Source organism: Strix uralensis, chromosome 1 (genome assembly GCF_047716275.1).
Source record: "Strix uralensis isolate ZFMK-TIS-50842 chromosome 1, bStrUra1, whole genome shotgun sequence".
In the NCBI taxonomy this organism is placed as follows: Eukaryota; Metazoa; Chordata; class Aves; order Strigiformes; family Strigidae; genus Strix; species Strix uralensis.
The window spans coordinates 49156568-49178977 of NC_133972.1; the positions used below are offsets into that span (position 1 = coordinate 49156568).

At 38.3% G+C, this 22410-nt stretch overlaps 1 protein-coding gene across 2 annotated transcripts in view; it reads left to right on the plus strand.

Moving 5' to 3' along the window:
* The window catches only part of LOC141942359 (macrophage mannose receptor 1-like), a 66021-nt gene that overhangs the window by 8247 nt on the left and 35364 nt on the right, over positions 1-22410 (plus strand). For both annotated transcript variants that reach the window (XM_074865406.1, XM_074865416.1), the window contains exons 4-8: positions 3032-3196; positions 6329-6442; positions 8851-8997; positions 13302-13484; positions 17327-17484. In XM_074865406.1, the coding sequence (XP_074721507.1) occupies positions 3032-3196; positions 6329-6442; positions 8851-8997; positions 13302-13484; positions 17327-17484 (767 nt within the window). The remainder of the gene's footprint in view (positions 1-3031; positions 3197-6328; positions 6443-8850; positions 8998-13301; positions 13485-17326; positions 17485-22410) is intronic.

Sequence of the window (22410 nt, forward strand, 5' to 3'; positions counted from 1 at the left end):
CTGGGGAAGGAAACAGGTTGCCATGTAAGACCATTGGGAGAGTGAGTCATGAGGTGTGCTTGTAGCCGTATTCAAGTGGGCAAAAGTCCATTGAGGCCTCTTTCTTGACAGATTACAGAGCTAGAATTTCTGTGAAGAATTTGGAAAGCCTTATAAGTGATGCATAAAACTTGCAGCTGACTAGGAAGGAAACAAAAAGTGCAGAGAATGGGGAAATATTTAAATAGTCTTAGCATGGTATGTTAATTTTTGGGCAAATCTAAATCCTTGTATTCATTGACAAACAATGAATTTATTTTTTATGACAGGCTTTTTCCTCATGCTAGTGATTCAAGATGTTTTGAAGGGTTTGTCATTGTGGTTTTTTGTCTGGTTCAGAATGCCTGGTGAATTGGTCAACTAACTTATATGGGGTGGATTGTGTTGTTTCTTCTGATTTATCTGGAACTCATAACCTGACTTTGGACCTCACAAATTTATCTAGGATAAAGAAAGAGAGGAGCACTTTAGGAAAATATATCTAAGTAAAGATAAGCATGTGAAGGAAGTTCAGTATAATTTAGACTTTCTTACTGTTGACAACATTATATCTTTATACACTATACTATAAATTTCCATAAACTGTAATGTCTTTATTATGCAATTCCTTCCCTACTGTGTGCTCAGAGATGAAGCGATGACAGTTATTTTATAGACTGTCTAACAAGTTTTATATTCAGTTTTTGTTTGCCATGATTCTATTAATGCAGTTTCCAAGGATATTGGACTGAGACTGCAACTTGCTTTGGATGGATAACTAAACAAACAAGAACATTTTATTGTTACTGCTAGTCAAAGACCAGATTTCAGCTTGCAATTTTGAAATTAAGATCTCTCAAGATTCTTCCATTTCCTAATTCAGGAACATATTTTGATATGTTAATCATGTTGACATTTTTAAAATTATAAATGTCATAAATGTCTGCATTGGTCAGGACTTCATGTCTTTCCTGTAAGTTTGAACTTGTCTGTCAAGGGTTATACCTGAAATTCAATACCTTTTCGGTCTGTTTGCTTTGCTCGAAAGACAGAACTTTCAAAGACATGAGTGAAATCTTCCAACTTACTATACCGTACTTCTGGGATTTTGATAGTAATCATAGGGGAAATAGCTAGTTCTCAGTAATTTTGGTGTATACAAAAAATGCATGCTGAATGCATATGTGTAGGGATAAAGTTCAGCTTTTTTATTTTTTTTTCCAGTTAAGTACTAAGGACAGGTGTGTTTTAACATTAATTTAGTTTAGATGCTAAAATATATCATTCCAGAAAAGTGATTCATCTTCTGGTTTCTCTGGGGATACTAAGCTTTAAAAAATAGCATATAGATTATCCAAAATCCTGCTCTGTGTAGGTATTTGACCTCATAGAACTCAAATATCTTAAAACCAAATTTTCCAAGGTTCAAAAATTAATTTTATTTTAATGAAAGACCAGAGTTCTACAGGAGAGCACCATATGCAAGTCAGCTATAAATTACGAGGCTGGGGGAGTGAGGTGGAAGGCTGGACAAATGCCTGAGACTTGTTTACCTCTTCCTCTGTGATAATTTTACAAGATTTAGAATACCCTTTCTATGAAGTCAGAGGCAGTTTTTTTTACTGAAGTATAGATTTTACTACTTTTGAAATCTCCATTTTATCCCAGGCTTGTGCTTGTGCACAGGAATTTATGGTCTTGTAGAACATAGTGTAGCAAAGAAATTTTGCCTTCTGATAGTCATAAAAGATTTTGGACAGAAGTTGATTTGTGGATAATGATAATGAGATGAAAGTTTCCATTTTTAGTCAAATGTCATTATTACAGTAGGTTATAATTGATTTTTTAAAAATAAGGATAATTTGAAAAGAATTATTGATAATATCTATAAACTTAATCAGATTTAATACAGGAAAAAGTGGAACTGGTTACTGACCTGCTGACATTTAACATGTATCATCCTTTGTCTTGAGTTTTGTTTATTGTACTGTTTTCCTCTTATTTGCACACGTAAGTTTTCTAAGCTCTCTGAATTCGGAAGAGGAAAAGACCTCTTTCTCTCAAATTTTTCACAGCTTGCAACTTGAGAAATTCTGATACAGGCTGCGGGAATTTCAGTCATTTTCCCATTGTCAGCAGATATACAGTGTCCTCTGCTATATTCAGCTTTTTGTCATGCAACTTTAATCTCTTTATGTGATATTTAGCTCAGTGTTGGGGCCTCCTGTAGGTTCCATTTTTGGCAGAGCAAGATCACACTGTTTTCTGTTGCATGTTGTGGAGATTCAATTGAGGCGAGCCAGGAGAGACTGCAACATTGTAAGGAGTGTGATACCTTCTGAAGTCACTTCTAATGCTGGGCCATGCTGGATGATGCTTTCACTGTTTTGGCATTGCTTAAATGTGCCAAATTCAGGTATTCAAGGAGGTCACAGTCGGGTCACGTGGCAGAGAAGGAAGCGTGATGGTATGTCAGATACATGCATAAGACAAATCAGGAATTTCCAGAAAGTGTGAGATGGATGCTGATAATGTAAGTTTTGTGTTCAGGGCTTGGGTCTGATTACCTCTATCACAGTAAGAAAATCCATAGCAACTTTACATAGTACCCAAAATTAGTAAAAAACCTGGGGTTTCTTATCTCAGAAAAGTGGTCAGCTTTGTATACACCTTAGCTAGCATCAGTCTGAAAGTTTTTAGTCTTTTTCTTCACAGTGACAAATCAACCCTTTTTGCATGACTTTAGCCACTTAAGCTTCTACCTTAAACAGCAGCTTTGTTATACCGGGGAAAATGGTGACCTTGTTTCGTGACCTCTGTACTGTCCAACATGGCTGTTGTGGTTTAGCTCTGCTCTGGATTACTAACACATCGGAGAGCCTTGGGACTCCTTTCAAATCAGTTGTCTATAGCAGTGTTTAGGTTTTGTGCATTTTTGCTGCACAGTTTATTTTATATTTTATCTGGCTCTGTCTTCATGATCAGTTACAACATTTCTTTTTTCTTCCTACAGTTAATAGTATTGATTTGTTGTGGGATACAGATCCTTTAACAAATGTCCAGTACCAGATAAATTCTGAGGCAGCTCTGAAATGGCACCAGGCAAGAAAAAGCTGTCAACAACAGAAGGCAGAGTTATTGAGCATCACAGAGTTGCATGAACAAACATACCTGACAGGTAGGGTAATATTAGCCATAATTTTTTTTTTTTTTAAAAATACATTATTGTAACAGTAACACTTATATGGCATGTTCCATCTTGAAAATTGATATTTTGTTAGTTTTTGTTAATTAGTAGATTTAAATTGTTATTTTGAATTATCCGGCTGGAAAAATTGGACAGACAATGATTATTTTATCCTGATTAAATATTGCCAGAAACTTACAGTAACATAAAGAATACATCAATTAAGTAATGCAAGCAATAAAGAATGAAAGTTGAAATGCAGAAAAATGCAAAATAGTTTGTAAACCAAAGATGCAGATACCAAGATGGCATCCTTTTTGTGCTCTACTTGTTCTGTGTACTAGTCAGCATTTTTGGCTTATCTCATTAAAGCTGTCGTATCATCAGTTTGTGCTAAAATATGAAAAGAAAGAAAAAAAACTAATAAACAAAAGGACTCACAAATAGCTTGTCTTATTTTCAATATCCTTCAATGTTTTTTGAAGTAATTTCCAAACTTCTCCTCTGAAAAAAATTTCTCCTGAATTTGTACTTGAATATATTTATATGCTACAATGAGACAGTCTCTTCTTTACTACCTTCTTAGCCTATGTACACACATGAAACAGTCCACCAGTTCATCTATTAAATAAATTAGAAAATATTTTGAGTCTGTTACATCAATTGGAAGATAAACTATTCTATGCCATAAGCTATATGTTGTGCTATGTAAGTTGATAGAATCAGAGAATTAGAGAATGGTTTAGGTTGGAAGGGACATTTAAAGATCATTTAGTCCACCCCGCCCCTGCCATGGGCAGGGACATCTTGCACTAGACCAGGTTGCTCAAAGCCCCGTGCAACCTGGCCTTGATGGGGCATCCACAACTTCTCTGGGCCACCTGTTCCAGTGTCTCACCATCCTCATGGTGAAAATTTTTTTAATTATGTCTGATCTAAATCTACCCTCTTTCATTTTAAGACTGTTGCTCCTTGTCCTGTCACTGTAGGCCATGGTAAAAAGTTTCTCTCTGTCTTTCTTATAAGCCCCCTTTATACATTGAAAGCCCATGAGAAGGTCTCCCCAGAGCTTTCTCTTCTCCAGGCTGAATAACCCCAACTCTCTCAGCTGTTCTTCACAGGAGGGTTGTTCCAGCCCTCTGAATTTTTGTGCCCTCCTCTGGACCTGCTTTAACAGGTCCATGTCCTTGTACTGGTGACCTGAGAACTGGATGCAGTACTCCAGGTGAGGTCTCACCAGAGCAGAGCAGAGCAGAGGGGGAGAATCACCTCCCTCGACCTGCTGGCCACATTTTTGATGCAGCTGAAGATATGACTGGCTTTCCAGACTGCAAGCCGGCTCATGTCCAGCTTTTCATCCACCAGTACCCCCAAGTCCTCTTCTGCAGGACTGCTCTCAATCCCTTCATCCCCAGGCCCTATTGATATTGGGGATTGCCCCAACCCATGTGCAGGACCTTGCACTTGGCCTTGTTGAACTTTGTGAGGTTTGGATGGGCCCACTCCTCAAGCCTGTCAAGGTCCCAGCTGCACCACTCGGCTTGGTGTCATCTGCAAACTTGCAGAGGGTGCACTTGATCCCACTGTCTGTGTCATTGATGGAGATATTTAATAGTATCGGTCCCAGTACAGACCCTAGAGGATCACCACTTGTTATTGGTTTCCATTTGGACATTGAGCCATTGACTGTAACTCTTTGGATGCAGACATCCAGCCAATTCCTTCTCCATCTAATAGTCCATCCATCAAATCCATATTTCTCCAATTTAGAGGAATGATAAATATATTTTTAATGCTGTGAACCGTCTGTTCTGTCTAAACTTTTGTTTTCAATTTAAGGATTTGGTCAAAACATAGGTCTTTTTTTTTTTTACTGAGTGTGATGAAGTTATTGTTGAAATTAATACTCAAGGGAGCAATTTGGCACTAACATATAGGAGTGAGTGATTAGTAAGTGTGTTTTAATTGCAAACTAGTAGATATGGCTGCCAAATGTATGTGGAAATCAGTTTTTCATTCTACAGCTACCCTGGCAGTACCAGGATTTCCCATCACGCTCAGTTCTTGATCATCTTAACCACCACTTGTTTGTATAGAAGAAGTACTGGAACACATTAATGTGTTGGTGCCAAATCAGGCTCTGGTATGATATTCCAGTCCTTTCCAGTGTTTAACTACCCCTCTTTTTAACCTTGCCACGCTTCAAGTGCTGCCCATAATCATGGTGTCAAACACAACTAAAATATATGTAGAGCAAAATTACATACTGGCACGATGCCATCAGTAGAAGCAGAAATAAATAATATATTGCACAATGATTTTCTGTGAACTATGCAGAAATACATTTAATTCAGAAATATCAGCAGTTGTCCAGCTGGGCTTCTAAGTCTTATATGAAAGGCAGAGGTAGACAATTGATTAATGATGACTGTAAATAATGCGAGAGAATTCAGCAGGGCCATACATAAGCATGATATTTCTAGGTGCTTTTCAGAACTCGAGCAATAAATTGGAACTGGCTTTGAAAGCCTGACTTATCACTGGCTAAACAAGTGAAATCAGAGTCCAAAAAATGTACAAGACATGCTGTTAAAAAGATGATGTTTGGAATGATCACATTTTAATGTAGTTTGATAAAATGCAAACAGTTTTTTTACTTTACAATATTTCATAAATTTGAAACTCACATTTGTTAATTTTATTAGAAGAGAAAATACACAATAGGAAACTATTCATGTTTCATTTCAGAAAACTGATTTTTGGTTTTGTGATCTTTTGTGCAACTATCAATTTAATGTTTTATAATTCTGGAAAAAATTATTTGTTTTGTATTTATGATCATTGGTTTACAAAGAGCATGCAGAAGGGTCATTTTGTTTTCTATTGTAATATAATTCTCCACACCTAAAAATGTGAAAAATCTAAAACTAGAGTGACTCATGTAACATGATATGTTTTGCAGGTTTAGTATAGCCACCTTAACTAAAAGGTTAAAAGTTGTTAAAACTTGTACTGGGAAAAAGGAGAAGCAGATGGTTTAGCTAGAATTCATCTCTCAAGTTTGGAGAAAGTGTTTGCTCTTGCTGTGCACTTCCAGTATCTGTCTTTGTCTCTGTTACCTAGGTTTGACTGGCAGACTGAGTTCTGCTCTCTGGTTTGGTCTTAACAGTTTGAATTTCAACAGTGGATGGCAATGGGTTGGTGGTGCTCCTTTTCGATACTTAAATTGGGTTCCAGGTAAGGTTAAATATGTTGTTACACAGTTTAAAAGGCAACCATTTGATCATCATGTAACATATTTCCTTTCTAGTACTCTGTTCTCCTGCAATTATTGAGCTTGTTTTGATGTTGAAAGATTCTGACTGTGGCTATAAACACTGTGAGTAATGGCCCTTGTGCTAGGGATACACACTGGGCCTAATCTGTTACTCACAATGGAAATGGTAGCCTCAAAATCCAGCGGAAAGTTTTAAAAGTCATCTATTTACACTTCATTTGTATGTTTTCTTAATTTACTTAATTTACTTTATTTCTATATGAATACAGAATAAATCTGATGCTATAGCTGTCTTTGTGAGATTAGGCTGGTCAGTATATGTTTTTGTTTGTTTGTTTTTTAAAATTCCTTTCCTTTCCAATTTGTTTTGGTTATTTGCTTAAAGATTAGATTTTAATTTTCATTTGGGGTTAACCTATCCATGGCAGTAACAGGTATCAAACTGAACATTTTATGCTAGTCTACTTTGAAACAAACCCAGCTACTTCACGTCTGTAGTTGCAGTGTTGAACTCTGGTGCCATTATTAAAAAGCTAGTCTCTAAGCCATCTGGATAAATGGTGAAGAAGAGGTGATTTTTCCGTTTATTATTCAGAGTGCCTATGTTAAAGTTTCTTTTTGTAGGACCCTTGTTCCCTTGCACTGGCTATTCAGGAAGCCTTTCAGGAGACTAATTTAAAGTAGGTGTCTGAAATTACGCAGTGTAAATACTCTTATCTTCATTGAGCATGTCACATGTATTTAATCTGCAGTAACTATAAATGCACGGTCCATCGTGTCACCCAGTGGCTCTCTTGTGTAGGTAAGGCCAAAAGCACAATTTAGGTGGATAACCTTCTTGAGTAGGTAAGCTTTGAAGAGTAGATTGAACTACTTTATAAATAGCCCTCCAATAGAGTGATCATACAAGGCAAACAGATGGTCTGAACTGCAAGTTGCTGTGAAGGTATTTATAGGTCTGTCATCCAAGTGCACTGATGAGGATCTGCATGTAATGAAGAGTGGTGGAAAACTGATTGTGAGGTGGAGCCAAAGCAGCAAGGAGAGCTGTTCATGGTTGTTAAAACCGCAGACAACTCTCAGTTGTCCTGTAAAGGGTTAGATGGGTTTTGGTGTAACCAAAATGGGCTTCATTTAACTTTAACTCCTTATGTTCCTTGGGTTCATTCAAAGGTAATACTCTTAAATCCATATAACCTATTTTATATTTGTGCTATCTCCTTTATGACTTTCCTTTGGTCAGCCTACCTCTATGTCCTCCCTATTACCCTGGATGTTCAAGAGCTGACCATTCTTCCACTACTATATTTTAAAAGAATTTGTGATAGCTTCATATTCTTCCATCTCACTAGCCATGAATAAATTACAGGAAAACATGGGAACCGTTTATCTACATCTAAACTAAAATTATGGTGGTCAGGCATCTGGGAGAGCTAACTGCCAATGGCTGAACTTTTTTGTGCATTAAAACAATTTAAATTTGTATTTTTGAAGTAAGCATATCTTTTTATCTTACGGGAAGAAGATATAACATGACTGCAAATATAAGACTAACTGTCATCTAAAGTAATGAAATTGTAATGTTATAAGAAAATTTTCAGTGAACAATCTTGCACACTAAAAACCAAACGGTTGTTTTCCTACATTTATTGCTGAGCAATACTGACACTTGTTAGCTTGTTAAGTAGTATAGTGGCATGTGTTCAGAAACAAAAGAAAATCCATGTTAAGTTTAATCACATTAGACGGGATCGTGAAAAATTCATCTGGTTTATTGCAGAAATTTGTTCTGTTCTACAGGTTCTACTTTTTTTCTAGATGTTTCTGTTAGTGCTAATGTTAATCTTCAACTTAAGATATCTAAATATCCTGCTATTGTCATTTTGTTTAGATAAGTGGACAAGAAGTTCACATTAGCAAAATAATTACCATTTTTCTGTCTTTACTGTTATACTAAGTACAGAATTTGACTAGTTCACTGAACAGTTGTTTCACCTAAAGATTGTGCTGTGGAGTTTAGACATTCTTCGTTTAGAAAGGGAAAATTCCCAAACAAAATAAATAGGTGCACTGTAATACCTTCCATCAAGACTTTGAACCTGTGAAGATGTCGTTAAATTGTGAACTGGATAAATATCTCAACTTGTGGTTGCTGTGAAAAAAAATCTCTTAAGGGAATGAACTACCCCATTCAGTCTAAAGGGCTGTGGAGAATCACAGCTGTCTATATGTTAATATATCTTATAATTAAAGCATGGAACAGATTAGAATGTGAGAGTAATTGGGAGGGTAACCATGATGTTCTTATACTTCGTTTTTGGGGTTGAGGTTTTTGCATTTTTTTTTTTTTTTTTTTTTTTTTAAACAGGACATCCTTCTCCAGAACCTGGAAAAATCTGTGCAGCGTTAAATCCTGGCAAAGGTGCTAAGTGGGAGAATCGGGAATGCGATCAGAAACTTGGCTATATTTGTAAACGAGGAAATGCTACTTTAGAATCTTTCATTATTCCTACAGGTAGGTTTGGTAATAAACCCTTAACAAGTTATTAATGACCAGTGTTTTCTATCTGTGATTCTAATAGCTATTTGTTATTGCACATGGTAAAATCAAGCAAAGGTCTCTGCAGACTGTGACTTGACCAAGATTCCCTGTAAAACTGAACAGTGTGTACTTCCTTTTTGTTCTGGCCTCCCTACTTCCTGTGTAGTAATCTTTCTTCAGTAGCTTTGAATTCTAAATTGCAGAAATGGTGGAGTTCTCTTTTCCAAAAACAAGTAGAACTGTCAGATTTTATTCATAGAATAAAAAGAGAAATAATTCAATGTTTTAGAAAAAATATGTAATTATCTAAAGCCCCATGTACTCAGTGAAACTAATCTATTTCCTCTTGCTGTCATTTTTACTACTTATGGAATAGAGTAAGTTTGCCAGTCCAAGTTAGTAGTGGACTAGAGAAATTTTTAAAAATTATTTCAAGACAGTTAAATAATTTTTATCTGTATAGATGTATATATATCTCTATATCTCTACATATTCTATATATTATATAAAATTGTTTATATATATATAAACTAACTTTTAAATGAAATTATGTAAATTATATATATACAGACACTTTTTCAGAAGAAATGTAATTCTGGTACTTGCCTAATGTACGTAGGAAAGACAAAACAGGGATAAGTTTTCATAGCTTTATTTAGACCTGTTTCCGTATTATCTCTCTGTGTATTATAAAAACCTTGTAACGTATTCATTTGTTTCATCACTCTTTCTTTCTGTTCTTTCGAAGTTTCTTTCTCTTTCCAGGACATACAGGTATCTCCTAAATCCACTGACATTATTTTGTACAGGTTTTAGAAGCAAAAAGCTAAACCATTATTGGATTTCCAGTCTATTTATTAACATGCATTCTTGGCAAAACAGATATTTTGGAAACTCAGTGTTTGACATTTGGCTTAAAAAACATGTTTTTTAATGTTTTTCCTGCTTTTGCCAATATACGACCTGTCCAGTCAAAAATACTTAGGACAGAGACTTCTGTCAAATTCATTTTGCTTTATTGCTAAGAGAAAAACACCCACAAGGATGAGCTAGTGTTTTGTTAATTAAATATTGAAATCAATATTTAATACTTTAATTAATTAAGCTAATACTTCACTGTTGAAATCAAGCACATTTGTTGCCTTAGCTGGGTAGGACTTCAGTACATATTTTAATTATTTTCTGAATTAAGATGTAAAGTTTTGTTAGTATTCATATACAGCTGCTAACCAGATAGTTTAATTTATATAGGTTGTTTTAGATTGTTCAGTTGGTTACTGCTCAGCTTTGCAGGTTTCATACATCAGTTCTTAAACACTGATGCCTATAAATATGCTATCAATTCAATACAGGTTGCTATCTTATTTAGATTTAAATTCAGTTTTTGGGGGAGTCTAATGGCCTTTTCTTTCTTATGCAGTATACTTTTGATTCTCCCTTACCCCCCTGCTCCTCCCTGCAGTTTACCAGTAATTTGGAGGAAGAACAGAAACGAGACAAAAGTTTTCAATTGTACAGAAATTGCTGAGTAAACATTGTGACAGATTAACCAGAAACTGGCAGTGATTCACTTCATAAAGTAATTTCCAAAATGTCCCGTGGGGGGAAGTCATAAAAGGAATAAGTATGTGATCATGCAAGGTGTTAAGTGCCCTCAGCTTCTAATGATGTAAAGGAAAACTCATGGCAGATGATGTTTTCCTGACTAGGGCTCCCAAGTCAAGAAATAAATTAATCACTAATTCATGCATGCACTTAGTCATGCACTTAACATTAAACACAGAGGCAATCCTTTGAAACTTTAACCCTAGAAGTTACAACTGAGTCTAACAAGGCAGTATGTGAGGACTGTGGGACAGAAGAACGCTTTACAGCAGAATATAATCATACTTGTGTCCAAAAAAAAGTAGAGAAAAATCTTTACAGTATATTTATTTTTGTTGCAGATGAAGATTTTCAGGAAGCCAACAGTTTGTACAGGTTTTTTGTAGCAGAAGTGTTGTCTCCAGCAGGGGGCCCCATGATTATATACATGGAAGTGATGGAGAATCAGGGCTCCAAAGCACTTGCCCTGTAATACAGCAAAGAGGATTAAGAGGCACCTGCTTATTTTTTAACTTAGTTTTCTAAGGAAAGGCTGTCTGTCTCTCTGACTCCACCAAGTGACTGCCAAAATAGATTTCATCCCAATCCATCGAGGTGGAGTGATCTTATTGTTCCCAAATGTTTCATAAAACATTTGATAAGGAAATAAAAGCTCTTAGTGTCACTGTTGTGACTGCTGTGTGAGCTCTCTCTTATCAGACCACAGAGGATGGGTGTGAAAGAGAGAAATTTGTATGCCCGAATCACAAGACAAACTTCAGCTAGAGCTTTCACCGTTTTAGACACCTAAGTCAATCACTGTGAGATCTTCTGACTTCAGGAAACAAAGCTTACAGCTTACAAAAGTATTTTCTCTCTATTTGAGGAATAACCATTCTATGCTTACAAACTTCATTTCTGTATCTTGATCTATTGCACAGTAAATTAATCAGTTTGACGTTTGGGATACCATTTTTTACACATTAATGTGATTTCCTTTGTTACATCTTACTTGTAATTTGTGTGCTTCTTTTGCTTAAGTCAAGTTCAGGGAACAGTACTTGTTTCCATTAGGATGGAAGAAGTAGATTGTATGGCTTTGTGTTGTCATGTATTTTCTTTAAAAGGAGAATAGGGAAGCACAGAATTCATTTTTGCTGAGTACTGGAAATGAAGAAATGAAAACTTTCTCTTACTGAGAAATCCCCAGCTATGTCATTCAGTAAGACTTGCACCAGAGAAACTAGACTGTCAGCTGCTTTTCTTGTTTTGTGGCCTGCAACAAATTTCCTGGTGTTACTGCATTTACAAAGAAAAGATTCTCTTACCCTGCCATAGCTGCTTTAGTGCTTACAGTAATAGTCTCACAGTCTCCTTCGGTCTGAAAAAGAGACTCTCACGGACTCACTGGGGAATAAATACCTTTGTGACTGTAGCCATGTCTGAACTGCTGATGTCTGTTCTATTCAGTGTTTACAGTTTGCAGAAGGGTGCACTAAGTGTATTGGAGGTGCACATATACCTACATATTTTTCCAAAGCAATTCTCTGACTGTCACAGCAAAGCACTGTAAAATGCATACGCTCAGAGCTGAGGCCAGACATAGGACAAATTATGCAGCTGTCTGAAGCATCAGACTAACCTCTACAACAACATTGGCCACCTCTGTTCTCTCTCGTTTCTCCCACCATCACCATGTACATTCAGCTTGTTTTTTCGGGGTTCCCCCACTCTTCCTCTCCTGTGGCAGGATTGACAGGATATGTGCTTGCAACCTGGGCCTGACTGGTCATGACTTTGGATGCCTACTTAATTTTTCTATGGAGTATACCCCACTGTTATACACAAACACATTGCTCATCCTTCCCTGACATGCACAAATTTTTTTTGCCATCAGAATTTCTGCAATCCTACTGTCCTTGTTCTACTCTATATGTTGATGTTTGCTAAACCCATCTGCTAATTATAAATAAAGTGCTACAAGAATCATAATTTGTTTCTACAACAGCAATATTCTGTTTATTATATGTTCGGGTGTCACTCCTCCCAAGGCTGAATTGTTTGCTGAACAACAGTGTGGTTGTTGGCAGTACTCTGGAGCTGTTCTGTTGAACTTTTAAAAGCATAAATCATTTACTTTGACAGTATGATGTTCCTAATGAAGCTTTTAAAAAGGATTCCTAAAAGTATTCTTACTTGGGTTCTCTCGTGATCCTGTAGAACCTGTTAATTTTTCTTTGCTAAATGGGGCTAATCCATAAAATGCTTAAGGTTTCATGAAAAAAAAATTGCTCTCATAAATATGTTTTGTAAGCCCAGGTTCTTAACATATAGCTATACAGCATGGAGGAGGAAGAGAAATGCTGACATGTGTAGAAAAATGATAAAGCACAACTCTGCAAACCTTGCCTTTTAGTATGTATGTGTGCATATAAAGGTCAAAACTGTGTTCTATGGTAATTTAAAATTCTGTCTTTTCACAAGATGCAAGCACATGTTTGCAACTGTAGTGTTCTTTAAAAACAACTGGAAGTTTCAACTTTTAATCATGCATGCAGATTATTATCCCTGTACATATTTTTCAGCACTGTTGTTCTTCATGAAGAAAATATACAATTAATTTCTTTATGTGATTTTCAGTCTTTAGTTAAGAATAGAATTCTGAAACTCTTCATGGCAATTTTTCTTTCCAGAGACAAATGTGCCCATTAGATGTCCTGATCAATGGATGTCATATGCTGGGCACTGTTACATAATTCACAGGGACACCAAAATCTGGAAAGATGCCTTAACATCTTGCAGGAAAGAGGATGGGGATCTAGCGAGCATCCATAATGTTGAAGAGTACAGCTTTGTTATTTCTCAGCTTGGGTACCGTGAGTATTTTTAATAATAACAAATATATATTTATACTAAGAAAGAGTTTTGAATATGTCTTACCTATTAATAAAAGGATGAGACTGTTTAAAAAGAATAATTGTCCTGATCACAGAGTGCAGAAGGAGTTAAACTTTAAATTTAAAAAATCTTTGGAAGAAAAAGACCACAATAAGATCATGAAAACCAAACAAACTGCTGTCACAGAAAAGCTGTGGTCAATGTTGTGAATTGCATCAACCCTAAACTTCTATTTCTTAGGGTCTGCTTCTACCTCCTTTTATACAGATTAAAACAATTTTCAACCTTTTCAGAACCTGGAAGGATTTTTACTATTGGTCTGCAAAGATAGATGAGGGGAAACAAAGTCTGTTGGTCAAAGACTGTTTGGGAAGATCTGGGTCCTATTACCAGCACTGCCATGTCCTTATTTTTCAAGTCATGCTGCTTGTGTTTCTTCTGAAAAAGGAAGCTGTCTGTTACAGTATGTGGGTTCAGGTGTGCCCCAAATTAAATACGGTACTTAGGTGCTCAGTTTCTGAGCACACATTTGAGTTGTTGCAAGGCATGTTAGGCTACAAGTGCCGTGTGTTCATTAGGGGAGATGCAACCATGCTGACACTGAGGCAATTTTGTGGTTGTTACTGCTTTACATGAACCTGACTTTGCATGTAGGATCAGTTACTGCTTTTTGATGGGAGGGCCACGTTCACACCTAGGTATGCTTTTTTTGCAGTACCAGATCCTATTTGTGCTTTCAGTGCCAGGCAAGTGTGAGTTAGTTTATCCTTCACTGAAAGGGCAGTAAGCTGCTTTGAGCTGCAGTGTAAACAGCAATCTTGGAGTAGCAGTCATAAAATAGCTGATATGCTTTAGTTTTGTATCCTAGCCAACTGCATGGCAACTTGTTCTTGTCCTCACATTCCCGAAAGAGGGATTTGTTGTTCTTTCATGAACAACATGAAACTTTTACTGTTTCAAGGTGATCATTAGGAAAGGTAGAACCTCTTGATGAGACATTAGGACATTTGAAGGAAGTTAGGCTCTAGAGGAAATTAGTTGTATTTTCACTTTACTCTTTGTAAGTAGATTATTTCATAGTTTAATGCCTTCTCCAAAGACCTTTCCTGAATGATTTGAACTGCACTGTTTTTGTAAAAGTGAATGTTTCTGAAATGCAAATAGTCCTGAAGGAAACCAGGCTTCTCACATATGGCACACTCACTGCAACAGACTATTTTGAAAGCATTTTTTTCAGAGGAGTAAAATTGGAACAACTAAAGAAGCCTTTTAAGGCAGTTTATAACAGTATCAGATTACCCTTGTTCACCATTGAGATGAGAACACTATGTATTGCAGTGCCTAGAAAATCTTGTCTACATCAGAACTCTGCTGCAATAAGTGCTGTACAGAAAGAACAATAGTCTGTCTTTGTGCCAAACAATTCACAGTCCCATGATAAAACACAGGAAGAAGGAGTACAATGAGATGAGTATTGTCATAGTAGCTGAACTTTTGTTGTCATCACCCACAAAGGAGAACTTCAGAGAGGAACATGAAGAATTCAGAATTGCATTCTGGATGTTTACACAGAAGTCCAACATGTGATATGACACAAATATGGCTGAGTAAATGTTGGAAAGAGTGCGAAACAGTTTATTTACAAGTGGCTGGGAAAAAAAATAATCTTGGTATTTAGTCAACCAACTTGAGAGGTGATTGCAAAACTCTAACAGCCTTTCTTCTTCAGAGGATAAAATGTTATGTAGGAAGAGGCTTCACAGAGCCAGAAATGGCTCTTGGCTGTTTCTGATGTGCGTGGCTTATTTAGATGACTTTGATGCAATCCTTTTGTTAAAAAATGGGGTTTATTGTTCGTATTACCATGGTATGAGCCCACCACAGTAGGAGCTCTGGCCATGGATGAGGCCTCTGCTGTGCTAGGTGCTCAATAAACACAGAGAGAAATATTTTAACAGATAAGTAGACAAAAAAGAAATTTTTTTGAGCATGGAGGGTGGTAGCTAAGGAGGGAATGAGACCATGATGGACAGTGGAATTGGAACAGGTTTCAGTTTTTGTAACAGAGGAGAGCTTAAAGGAGAGTGCCGGGATGTGATGTTGGGGGACTTCTGAACATGAAGAGCAGTCTGGAAGAAGAGGTAAAGGTGCCTGTTTGAAAATGAAGCCTGATGTCCTGTGAATCTGAGCCCTTCTTTGTGGGGCAGAGGTGGTAAGGACAGTGTGGATGAGCTATGAGGGCTGATCATACTTAGGGATAATAAAGATGGGAGAGACAAGGGAGGGAAAGAGAAAGGAGAGAGAGTTGACTCCATTAAACTGACAGGCTGGGAGGGTAATTTTTGCAGCAGTTTGGTTGATCAAAATGGGAAGCTTCCATGTTCCTCTAACTAGTAGATGGGAGAAATGCCACAGGAGAGCTTTAAGTTGTGGGGGTATCTAGGAAGATGTCCATATGAAATGCGTGAATCAGAAAGGGGGCCTTTGGGGGCAGTGACTTTTAACTCTTTTACAGGCATTTCTGTTGCTAGTGACGGCAGCAACAGAAAAGAAACAGTTCCAATTCCACTGAGACACATTCCCACAGCTGATGTCTTTTGTCACAATCCCATTTTTAATTTCCATGGGTAGTTTTGTTGTCAGGTTGGCTATGGTCAGTCTGCATAGAGGATGTTAGAGGAAGACTTACAGAAGAAAGCAAGAGCTATGATAACAAACTGAACAGGAAAAGCCTCTGAGTGCTGTAGATGGGTTGTAGAAATGCAAGGTCATAAGCAGTGGAAAAAACTCTTAAGTAGTCTCCCTAGCATTTCTGAATAATATTCATAATATGTAAGTTCCAGCAACCGAGTAGTTCATACTCTGCTTGGAAAGCCTGCTGTCTAAGGAAAGGACTGTGCATGTAGCTGGTCAGAGTGATCTGAGTCATGGTGCTGTGGACAAAAGGAGACACCTGCTGTCTGGTGAATGGATGGATGACAGACTATAAATAAATAAATAAATAATAATTTTTAAAAAAGCCAATTGCAGTGAACAAAGTCATAAAATCAGTTCTAGAGAGGAATACCCTTTGATGATGGAGTTCAGACTGATTATAAAGGCCCAAATTTTTAATCCTCCTTATTCAAATAGTTCATTCAGAACAAAACTAGGTATGAACATTATAGTAGCAATGTGTTAGGATGGAGGATTTTAAGCACAGACAAATAAACCTCTAAGAGAACAGCTGCTGTAAAGTAACATCCTTGATCAGGCCCGCACTTTCGTTCCAGCCAAAAACCAGCAGTTAACTCCATTAACTGTAAACTGAAAAAAGTCCAGCAACTACATGAATTCCATTTTACTCTGAAATGAAATAAAATATAGGAACACATGTAATTGGAAGGCTTGCAAATACTCTGGTTGTCAGCTCTAAAAGACAACACTGGGTGTCTCAGCATTAGAAAAGATGCTATTTCTTCACTATACTTCACTAAAGGTAGGAGGAAAAGAGGTGTTTTATTCATGTCTTGTTTCAAGAGTTTTGAGCTGGAAAAAAAGATTGAATCTAGTTATGTTACAACATAATTCAACAAAGAGAGAATTTTGGCTGTTTTATAAAAAGTTAAGCACCCTTATTGTATTGGCACTGAAGTGAGTGGCCTTTCCTGATGGCTGGAGTGGGTATATGGGGAATGATCTGTCCTCTTTATGAAGCAGGGAGCCTTAATCTCCTGTGACTGTTTGTTAAACTTCCTGAGAATAATCTTCTGTTCCATGAAGATAAAAGTTCACATCATATAAAAGGACTGTTATCAGCCTTGTTAATCATATGTTTTAGAGCCAACTGATGAACTATGGATTGGGTTGAATGACCTCAAGGTTCAGATGTACTTTGAATGGAGTGATGGGACACCTGTCACCTACACCAAGTGGCTTCGTGGAGAACCCACTCATGCAAACAACAGGCAAGAGGACTGTGTTGTTATGAAAGGAAAGGTAAAGTCATGTGGCTATTTACTTAATTATCTTATACTTTTATTCATCATCTGGGCTTTTTTCTATGCAAGAGCACAAAAGTAGGGGATATTACTGTTTGAAGCAGCTATTTTAGAGTCTTATAGGTGTTATTTCTTGAGGAGGGATCCTTGTTTAAGGTTGCCAGAAAGTTGTTTCTGTTTTCCCTGAGAAGCAGGCAAGTGATGGCTTTCCTTGAAGGCAACTGCCCCCCATGATCCATATTTCTGGATTTCAGTCTGTGCATGTGGGCTTTTTTGAAGAAACTTTTAGTTACACTGTGAATCATATGAATATTAAATGCTCTTCTTCAGGAAGCTACAAAGACATTTTGGATATGTTTGGGGTTTTTTCTGCTTTGACTGAATAAGGGATATACACCTACCTTAAAAAATTGCACTAGCAATTTTTAATGATGTTGGAGAGAACTACTATCTTTAGAAGAAAATAGAAACCTTAATTTTCTTTTTCTAGGCAAAATTATAAGGCTTGGGTCGAGGTGGATTCATTGTTATGCTTGTATCTGCACTGCACATGAAGAGCTGTGAGAAAAGTAGTCAGTAATGGCATTAGTGGAAGCCTTTACTGAGTGACTGTATACCTACTTTTAAAAGGCTGCTTTGAAAAGACTGCCTTTTGGAATATGGCAATCATCAATGACCTAGGTACACTACAGGAACTGAGATAATACCTGGTATAAAAGTCAGTGTGTGTGCAATTTTGCAAAATAGTATTTTTCCTCTTTGTGACAATTAAAAATACTGAACTTACCACCTCCTTCAGGGTTTACCTATTTCATCAGGAGGAAAGAAATTATTTACCCGTACCAAAAGCGTTTTCTAATTTTGCAAAATTAAAACTTGAGGGTTGTACTTTTGGTGAGTGCACTTATAAATTGAAGAGGAGAACTAAAATTTTTTTCCCATTTGGCCTGAACACTATACAGAGCTTGCCTCATAGGGCAAGCCCTCACTTAAGCCCCAATAGGCCTAGTTTTTAACTTGCTTCACTTAGGTGCAGTCATCAACAGCAACAGTGGCATGTATGCATGCAGCTGGTTCATGAGTCTCCATCATTCTGGTGCACAACACTCAAATTCAGAAGTTGATTGAGTGCAGCGGGGGAGGGCTGAGCCAGCTCTGCAGCAGGAAGAAGCTGTGAGAGACGTAGAGGAGTTAGCAGGTGCAGCATTAGAAGAAAAAGGGACCACATCATCAGTTCCAGGAAGGAATGAGGAAGAGAACAGCATCCTTGGGAGAGCAAAACCACAGTAATATCCATGGAAGAGGCACGCCTATGTAGGGTATAGCATATTAATCTCCCAAAATTGAGCAGAGCTATGTGTATTTGTGGAGGTGTTCTCTGGCCAAGCCAAAGTTCAGATGTACAGTTTCATTGCTGTATGAACTCAGCAGGGAAAAGGAACTTCATGTGCAGTCAGATAAGTCCAGAAGGTTAGAATTTGATGTGTATTTTAGTGAAGAATTTTGGACTGGTCAGAAGCATGGGTAAGATTATAGTGTATTAAAAATTCTTCTCCATTGTATTAGTGGACATGCTCTCGTGAGAAGTGTAAATGTATATTTCTTCCTTGGCAACCAGGCCATGGTGCACATGGTAGTTGAACAAAGCAATTTTTAAGGGTGTGAGGATTTTTGTGCTCCATTGTCTGTGCAGTAGCTATGCCAGTGCTGGTTGAGGATGTAGTAGACGCTCTCTCTAACAGAATTATAGGGTCAGACAGTGGAAGGAAGCTGAATGCTCAAATGTGAGCATCAGTCAATTGAGGTTGTAAATGGCAGTTGCTTCAAGGACTTTTATACTGGTCAAGGCTGGAGAACTTGCTCAGGAATGGGAGGTTTGCAAGGTAGCTGGCCTTGGTGCATGTGGGTGGTGAATTGCAAGGAACACATAGTTGAGGTTTTGTCTTATCTATCATTCTGTGCCCTTTAACTGCCCTCATCTGGTGGTGTGAACTTTGGGGTTTTACGGTATTGTACATGGAACTATTGGTGCAGGAAGTATTAGAGGAGGTTAGAGGCTGACAAGCATTTCATAATTTGGCTAGTACTTAAAAGTACTAAGATTGCTCTTGATATTCATAGTTCCTTGATGAAATATTTTTTTTAATTTAATTTATCTTTTTTTTAGAGTCTTTTGGAACATATAGGGCATCTTAAATGTATTGGTAAAACCATGATTTTTATGAGAATACTTGACTGCCCTCAAACCAAGAGTTTCAAGAAGAAACAGCAAAGGGCAAAATTTGTTTTGTGGTGCTCTGAGAATCTGGATGGCCAAGCCAAGTGTTACAGAATTTTGGGGAACTTGGATTCAGGTTAAAAATCTCTATTTGTGTACAGAAGCTGAGATCCACTAGATTCTAATTTTCTGTAAACCTAAGCAAATCACTTGTGATAATATGATTTCTAGTACCTGTTGCATTTCTCTAGGAAAGAAACAGCTACCTCAGTTTCTGTTGCAAGATTAGAGGAAAGACACATCTGGTTAATTCCATAAGACTTTAGGAGAAAGGCGAGGCAGGGTGTCGTGGTTTAAGCCCAGAGGGCAACTGAGCACCACTCAGCCTCTCATTCACTCCTTTCACCTCAGGGATGGGGAGGAGAAAATAAAACAAAAGGCTCTGGAATCGAGACAAGGACAGGGAGGGATGACTCATCCATTATGGTCATGGGCAAAAGACAGACTCAACTGGGGAAGAAAACAGAACATCAATTTAATTTGAACACCACCACCACCACTAATTTACCAATCAAGCAGAGTAGGACACTGAGAAATACAACCACATCTTAAAAACACCTTCCCCCCACCCCTCCCTTCTTCCCGGGCTCAGCTTTTCTCCCGATTTCTTTACCTCATTCACCTCAGCGGTGCAGGAGGGCAGGGGATGGGAGTTGCGGTCAGTTCGACACCCATTGTTTCTGCCCCTCCTTCCTCCTCAGGGGGAGGACTCCTCACACTCTTTCCCTGCTCCAGTGTAGGGTCCCTCTCATGGGACAATCCTCCATGAACTTTCTCCAACGTGAGTCCTCCATGAACTCTCCATGAACTGCTCCAATGTGGGTCCCTGCCGTGGGCTGCAGTCCTCCCAGCAACAGACTGCTCCAGCTTGGGCTTCCCTTAGAGTCCCGGCCTTCTTCAGGTGCAGCCACCTGCTCCAGTGTGGGGTCTTCCATGGGCTGCAGGTGGGCATCTGCTCCAATGTGGACCTCCATGGGCTGAGGAGGAGGAGGACAGCCTCCTGTCTCACCACTGGCTGCAGGGGAGTCTCTACTCTGGTGCACCTCTCCCTCCTCCTCCTCCTCCTCCTCCTCCTCCTCCTCCTCCTCCTGCTTTCTTCCACTGACCTTGGTGTTTGCACAGATATGTCCCTCACAACTCCTCCTCCTCTCCTGTTCACCTTCTCAAATACGTTATTGCAGAGGTGCAGCCACCGTCACTAATTGGCTTGGCCTTGGCCAGAGGTGGGTGTGACTTGGAGCCAGAGGAGCTTCTAGAAGCTTCCTACAGGAGTTACCACTGTAGCCCCCTCTCCCACTACCAAAACCCCACCACACACAAACCCACCACACAGGGAGAGATTGAAAGTAGCCCGAACAGTATCCTCTGGGGCAGGGCAGGAACAACATGGTCTGGAATAAATATGTGCCACTGTGCAATACCAAGCCCTGAAAGAACCGCTGTTGGTCTACGTAATGTTTTTCCCCACTCCATGTGGCCATTCATTGAAACCTACTAGATAAGGAAATGGATGGAAAAATAGGCATCATTCCTATTTATGTCCTCACCCTCAGTTTGTACGGTCAGTAAAATCCTGAAGTGTATGCCCAGACTGAACTACTGGAACACACGAGCAGTTGGATTACAAGGAGGCAAGCATAGTTGCACGTATATGCAATGTCATCTGATTGCTTGCATGTGTCTAGGCAGATCTGTTGATAGAAGATGACATAAGATTATAAAAGGAGTCTGTCATTTGGTTGGGTATTAAAATAAAATTAATTCAATGGCCAGGGTCCCAAAGCATTAAGATTTTGACTCCCTGGTCATGTCCTATATGCCGCGCTAAAAGTGGCAGCATTCAGTGCAGCCAGATAACCCATGATCATTGCTCAGAATTGGAGTTTCTGATGGCAGGCTGGCATGCTTAATACTGTGGTCAAGAACCAGCTGAAAATACCAGTTCAGGCTGCTGGGCCTTGACTTTGTGAAGGAAGGAAGCAGAAGACTCCATCCTCTGGTAAACCAAGCCTTCCCTTTCTTCACCTAACACAGTGTCTCTCAGTACAGAAGGATCTTGGGGTCCTCCAGCACTGAATATGTATTAAGTGAGGCTTGTAGCTAAACCCCAGAGGCTCTTTTAATTGCAACAGCAATAGATAGATATATTTATGGCTGTAGCTATAAATAAAAGTAGCAGCCTGCTGTTCCATTCTGCTGCTTTAGGAAAGCTGTCATCCTTTCACTTGTATTGGTGCTCAAGAGCAGTACAGAAAGCATGATGTAGGTTTTGGCTGAAGAAATAAAGGGGGTTTTGGTTTGTGAAACAGAAATCTGAAAATGAGCAAAAGTCTTTAAATATACACAACTTGTTACAGAGTTTGCAATAGTTTCAATTGTATATTTAGTAAAAAAGCAGAACGAGCTACTTTGGAGTGGGGGGTTTTGTGCAGTTAAGAACAGGTTAGCTGGAAGCCAGCAGGGATATTAAAAATAAATTACTTCCTCTCTCACTTTGAGGAATTGAGATAGAGGATGTTTTGAGGTCTTCGGAATTTATCTGTTTCTCAGAGAGCGTGAACTGTTACAAAAGTGTTTCCATACCCATTGATTTAATGACTGGTCTCTCTTCTGCTCACATATGTAGCAGCAGATAATTAACCTTCA